This window comes from Mus caroli, chromosome 5 (genome assembly GCF_900094665.2).
Source record: "Mus caroli chromosome 5, CAROLI_EIJ_v1.1, whole genome shotgun sequence".
NCBI classification, from domain to species: domain Eukaryota; kingdom Metazoa; phylum Chordata; class Mammalia; order Rodentia; family Muridae; genus Mus; species Mus caroli.
Window position 1 is genome coordinate 46,714,318 of NC_034574.1, and position 6,888 is coordinate 46,721,205.

The following is a 6,888-nucleotide window of genomic DNA, read 5'->3' on the forward strand; positions in this document are numbered from 1 at the left end:
CCGCCTGCCTCTGCCTCCCGAGTGCTGGGATTAAAGGCGTGCGCCACCACGCCCGGCCCAGGCGGATTTCTGAGTTCGAGGCCAGCCTGGTCTACAAAGTGAGTTCCAGGACAGCCAGGGCTATACAGAGAAACCCTGTCTCGAAACACCAAAATAAATAAAATAAATAAAAAAATAAAATACTTCTCTTGGATTTATGCATATAGTATAGGTTTGCATACCAGCTGAGCAGGGAGAAGAGCAGGTGGTGAGTCTGGGTGAGATTGGTTGGAGGTAGGGAGGCACCGCTCACAGAGGTGGTGTGTGCCACAGTGCTTTGCAGTTGGAGGTAGGGAGGCACTGCTCACAGAGGTGGTGTGCGCCACAGTGCTTTGCAGTTGGAGGTAGGGAGGCACTGCTCACAGAGGTGGTGTGCGCCACAGTGCTTTGCAGCCATTTGCTCACTGGCCTTCATTTCGGTAGTGGGTTCTTCTAGGGTGTGCATAGCTTTCCCTCCTGTTCAGTTCCTGTCCCGACACAGGGGAGGGGGCCACTCTGTAAAGGCACCTCTAGTAATAAATGCAAGACTACCCAGTGTCTTCTGAATTGCCAGGGAATACTAACAGTCAGACAGCAAGGATTGAATTCTTTCTGCTGCTACAGAGTCCAGCAATATCATGCATTACCTAAGATGGATTTGGATTAACATGCTTGGGACAGATTTTCGTTGCTTCTTTTCTTTTCTTTTTTTTTTTTTTTTAATATGTCTCCTTTTTATTCCCAAGAGCATTCGACTTTCTTTCTTTCTTTCTTTCTTTCTTTCTTTCTTTCTTTCTTTCTTTCTTTCTTTCTCTTTTTTCGAGACAGGATTTCTCTGTGTAGCCCTCAGCTGTCCTGGAACTCACTCTGTTAGACCAGGCTGGCCTCGAACTCAGAAATCCGCCCGCCTCTGCCTCCCGAGTGCTGGGATTAAAGGCATGCGCCACTGCCCGGTGTTGCTTGTTTTCTTAAGATTAGGTTTATTTGTGTAGCCCTGGCTGTCCTGGAACTGTGTAGAGCAGGCTGGCCTTGGACTAGAGTTCCACCTGCCTCTGCCCCCTTAGTGCTGGGATTAAAGTGGCAGTGCACACCAATTGGAATAGAATTTTTAAAAACCCAAGTTTATTAGAAGAAACTAGTCAGAACTCTTTTCTATAGTTATGGCGGCCCACATTTTTAGGTTCATGATAAGGACAGTGCTTACAAATGTAAATTTTGTAAGTTGTTACATGATAGCCTAAGAACATTGTAAAATATAATCTAAGTAAATTGCTAGTAATGACTTATTTCCCCAATACATTAAATAGTTGAAATAGCCGAATAGTTGAACATCAGAACATTCTGCAGTCGTTTAAAATTCCAGTTGGTAAAAAAACGATTTTGTTTTATTCTGATCCTGTGTATCCATGTGTATTTAAGTATATATACGTATGGTCCGTATTTACAGCACTTACTCCAGATTAACGAGAGGCTCTTGTCTTTCCACAGATCTTAAACCTCACTCAGGCACTGAGAGATGGGAAGAGTCCTATGCAGCTAGCACAGATGCCATGTGTGATCGTGGAGTGCAGCAAAAGTGGTAGCCAGGGCCGTGTGGTACACCTGGGCAGCTCCTTCACCCAGACGGTCCACTGCAGGAAGCCGTTCTTTTCCTCCTGGTAGCAGATGTAAGGGGAACACCTGTGTGGTGTTACTGTGCTGATAAAATATTACAGTGATGTAAAGCTGCTGCTGAGAGCACCAGTCGCCAGAACCTCAAATAATTCAAGTCTTTAAATATATAGAAAATAATACTATATTTTGAATGTAATCAAAAGTTTACGATTTTTTGTCCAAATATTCTATTTCAGGGAAGAAGTGCTATTATCTCCGATATTGTATTTTTATAGAAACATTGTATTTTATGTTGTTATTACTTTAAAAAGTAACTTCGTGGTTTACACATGCTAGCATGACTGTAGTTGTATGGAATTCCTGTATTGACTTTGAATACAGGAACATTTTTGTATACTTTTTAAACACGAGAAGAATCTTCTTGCATTCATTCCAAAAGACTTGAGGATGGCCAGGCCAGAAACTGCTCATGTAGGCTCCCAACGGAGGAGCCAGTGGAGAGCGGACAGTGAGGGTAAAGCAACTTTACCTTCAGTTTAAAAGCTGCTGTTTTAAAACTGGAATCAAGTGCCCAAAGGTGGTCATTACCGCGAACCTGAAAGTTAGGTTCTGCCTAAGTGACAGATGACTACAGTAAGTTTTGAATTTTGATATATTTGTTGATGAATTATTCTGTTTTAGTGAAGGGGGAAAAAAAATCTAAAGGCATCTCCCCTCCTTTTTAAAAACAAGAAATAACTGAGAATTGAATGGAATAATATGAAATTAAGGTAGATCTCCAGTATTTTAAAATTACAATATTGTCCAAAAAAATTCTTGGTTTTTTTTTCTCATATGGGATCAAATAATTTAAAATTAGTACTTCAAAACACTAATCTCAATCCGTTCTGAGCTGTAGTCGGTATGGAACATCACTTCAAAGAAAGCCATCCCCTCAAGTGTATGCTGAAGTCAGGAACACAGTGCTCAGACACGCCTGCGGCACCTGGAGGCTGATCTCACCATTCACTTTAGGTTGCTGTCGTAGGGTTTTTTTATTGAGCTATTTTTATATGAGAAGGTGGTTATATCCAGGTGGTTAAATTAAGGTGTGGCAGCCACCATCTCTCACATCCTTACCGGACGGACGGAGCCTTGGTGCAGGTAAGGAATGAGATAGCACTGCCCTGAGGAGTCCGTTGGAGACTCGTCCTCCGACCTCTTCTGACCCACCTCCCATGAGCTGGGGTTTGAGATAATGGCAACCTGACTGGAGGAGCCAACTATACCAGCACCTGCTGGGAAACACTAGTCACCGATTTGTGCCTTTCTAGGATGTCTTCTGCAGTGGAGCGCATACTTGCCTCTGCTGTGGTACGGCTTTCACAAAGGATTTTTTTTTCATTGTTTTGAAAATTGCTATATTAATTTTTATAACAGAGAACCTAGTAAATTGCTACTGTTTATAGTCTAAAATTGAAATAGTTAAAGACTATTTTTAAACATCTGACCATGTTAAAATAGTTGGGGTATTTAAAAATTACAAGTAAAAGTACTTACGCTGTACTTTGTAAGCATTCATGAACTTAATTCTTATTTAAATAGTGAGGAGTTTTTTAATGAGCATATTTATATCGTCAAATATGATAAACAAAAGGAATAAAAGTCATTGTCTTGAAGCTCCATTGTTCTGTGTATTGAATGTTTAGAATGCTTCTGGTTATGTTATAAACGAGAGGTAACTCACGGTGAAAGGGTTGTTCTGACTTACCTGTGGGGTGGGAAGGCATGGACACCAGAAATGGAGGCACTTGGTCACACCACATCCACAAGAAGGAGGCAAAGACTGGGCAGGACGAGGGCTGAGTTAGAAAACAACAAAAACAAAAAGCAAAAACCTCACGGCCTGTCCTTGTGACCCTCCTCAAGACCCACCCCAGTGATGCTTCTCATGACCCACCCCTCTTTGGGGACGAAGTATTGACACACACAATCTCTGAAGGGAACATTGCACATTAGATCACTGGGCCACTGAACTGCATCCTGAGGGGCCTGCCTTTGCACTGTGGTAAACTGGAGACACGTTAATGAAACCGGTGCCATTCTTTGTAAGTAAGAGTACTGCGCTAGTAAGCAAAACCTCACTGAGAACAAAGCATGCTTTAGTGAGGCTACAACATCGCCTGGGTCTAAATGTGACAGGCAAGCAGCTCCCAGATTTCATGCAGCCAGCCGCTTTCCTGGGCAGCCAGCCGCTTTCCTGGGCAGTTGCCCAGATATGGGCAAGATTCTGAAGTACTATTCAACCTTTACATCTGTGGTAGCTTGAATGCAATTAGCCCCATAGACCCTTAGGAGTGACACTTTTAGGTGTGGCTTATTGGAGGAGGTGTGGCCTTGTTAGAGGAAGTCTATCACTGTGAGGGTGAGCTTTGGGGTCGACCATGCTCAAGCTCTGACCAGTGTCTCACACAACTGTAAACTAGCCCCAGTTAAACATTTTACCTCTATGAGAATTGCCTTGATCCTGGTATCTCTCCACAGCAATGGAACCCAAACTACAACATCCTGTTTTCAGTCAATCAGAAGGTGACAGAAACTTGATGGTCCTAAGAACCTCTGATAGTGTCATTGTCTCAGATGGAAAAGGGTCATTAAACCAGTCAGGAAAAGCTTGCCTGGCCTTCAGTTGGTAGCTTGGCAGCTGGCAGAGGAATCTGGAGAGAGGAGCAAGGAAGGATGCCTAGTCTACATGACTAGGAGGAATCGCACTGGACCGAAACCATCTCAATAATAAGCAAGTCCTGGCAGGTGAAAAGGTTTCAGTGTTGATAAGACAGGTTGCCAGTGCTGATGAGACAGCCCGATTCTCCCTGACAAAGGAAGCATTGTAGTAAACAGAGGAGAGAGCCCCAACCATGAAGCTGAGAAATAGTCCTGGCCCACACTCATTCCCTGCACAGGAAGCTTGAAAACAAGATCAGTAGGAAACTTTACCTCAGTTAAACGTTGACTACAACTTTCAATATGGCCCTCAGAAAGCACAAGGTAATGATCTCATGATGACTTTCCCACAGACAATGAGAACATCACCGACTGAGCAGGGAAGCTGAACACACAGTCGTCTGGGTTTGGGGGAATGTATTCCCATGCTTCCCAGATTGGTCTCCACCCTGTGCATTCAGTGATCCGAATCGTTCAGGCTCCCCAGTAGCTAGGTCCATAGTTGTACATAGCACCACATCTAGTTCAATCTAATGCTTAAAAAATGTTGTGCCAGGGAAATGTTAGTGATCCCCCAAAACACACACAGGAGCCAATCTGATGCAACTCACAGCAGGGTCTTTATTCTATTCAAGCTAGCTCGCCCCACCCCCCAAGGCACCACCTTCATGCAAGATGGTTTTGGTGGTGGGGGGAGCCCCAAATGTCTATTGGGGCAAGGCTTTATAGTAAGCAGCAAGCAGAGAATGCATGTGCAAGCATCTACTAAAGCTGCTGTGCCCTTTAACATAATTGGCTGGTGCTGGGAGTCATATCATAAACTTCTGCTCCCCTCTGCATTGGTGGTCGTTAGGCAAGGGGTGGGCCTGTAACCTGGGGTGCAGGTTTGTTGTGGGAATAATCAGGAGACACTGGTCTTGTTGGGGGGTGTAACCTGGAAACTCTGCTCTTGTTAGGGATTAGCCTAGAGACTAGAGCTAAGCTCAGGTTCTATTGGGGGTGGGGGGGCAACTTGGAAACTAATGCTAGATACCGGCCTGCTAGTCTCCCTAAGTTTAAACGTAGGTCAGGTTCTCTAAAATGGAGCCTGAATTTAAAAGCTTTGGCATCTCAAAAGCATAGCTAAAGGAATTATAAGAAGCCAAAGACAGACCATCATTACATTAAAATTAGACCTTAAGGAAGTGGGTAAGCCACAGAGGCAAGCTTTCAATACCTGTGAACTGACAGAGCTCAAAGGAAATCCTGGCGATAAAGACCTGTTTCAGAAATAAAACAGACCATGAGCAAATAGACTTCGCAAGAGACCAGAGCAAAACCATCACGGTGAGTGTTGATTCAGAGCTCTACATTTCCCTCTTGCAAGTCTTGTCAGGTTTCAGTGAAATAAGCACTAGCCCCACGTGTTCCTTTGTGGAGGCTCGGAGAATCCGTTCCCTTTTAGCCTAGACCACTCATTCCTTATCTGGAGTCGGTCACCATCCTTTACTGTTTTTGTGGCATTCAGACTTGAGCCTAGAGTCTTACGCACACTAGGCAGGTTCTTTTCCATGAGCTGTTTTCAACACCTATTTTATTTTATTTTATTTTATTTTATTTTATTTTATTTTGTTTTAGAATCTCACTGAGTGGTGTTGCAGGATATTTGATCACACTTCCATCATACCCCAAGATTGTGGTATTTACTGGAAAAACCTATTTCTAGTTGTGGTGTGGCTCAGCCTTAGCACACACCTTTAATCTCTCTGGCTGGAGAAACAGACATACCCTTAGTATATATATCTTTAGTCCCAAATGTCAGTTTGTAGAAGGAAGCACCCATGTTTGAAAGTGAGTTCCAAGACAGGCAGGGCTATACAGAGAAACCCTGTCTCGAAAAACTAAAAAAAAAAAAAGAGGAAGGAAGGAAAGGAAGGAAGGAAGAAAATGATGTTTAATTGAGTAGCAGACAAAGTGAAAGATTTGACGGAATAGGACATCTCAACTCTCCAGAGACCAGAGAGGAAGGAGAGGCTACTTAAGGGAGAATAGCACAGAGAAAAAAAGGAAGGGAGGCAGTAAGTTACAGAGACTGAAAACATTCTAGGCCTGGGTAAGATTGTGCTGAGGCTAGAGGCTTCCAGGACTAAGCCTAGGTTAGCAGATGGAGGCATTGAGCCTCTCAGAGGATAATTGATTCACGTGAGTTTATGTTACTTTTATAAAGTTGTCCGTGTTGTCATAGCCCAGGCAGGCCTTACACTTAATATCCTTTTGCTTTCAGTCTCTGAGTGGCTGGGAGTGCAAGAGTGTGGCTCTATGGCAGGCACAATCCACACAGGGCCCATCTAGTTAGAATAGTGTCTTGTGTATGCAGGTACATGTGCACAGATAGAGGCCAGAGTTTGATACCAGATGTCTTCCACAGTTGCTCCCTGCCTTTGTCTTGAATCAGAACCTCTCACTGAAACTCACCAATTGGGCAAAACTAGTTGGCTGGCTAACTCCAGGTTTTCTCCTGTGTTTGCTTTCATGTATTAGGATTATAAGCATATACCACCATGCCCAGCTTTT

At 43.6% G+C, this 6,888-nt stretch overlaps 1 protein-coding gene across 2 annotated transcripts in view; it reads left to right on the top strand.

Moving 5' to 3' along the window:
- Pi4k2b (phosphatidylinositol 4-kinase type 2 beta) overlaps positions 1–3,290 on the top strand; it is a 37,867-nt gene extending 34,577 nt beyond the window's left edge. For both annotated transcript variants that reach the window (XM_021163787.2, XM_021163786.2), the window contains exon 10: positions 1,507–3,290. In XM_021163787.2, coding sequence (XP_021019446.1) covers positions 1,507–1,680 — 174 coding nt within the window. In that variant the 3' untranslated portion in view covers positions 1,681–3,290. The remainder of the gene's footprint in view (positions 1–1,506) is intronic.
- The last annotated feature ends 3,598 nt before the right edge of the window (positions 3,291–6,888 follow it).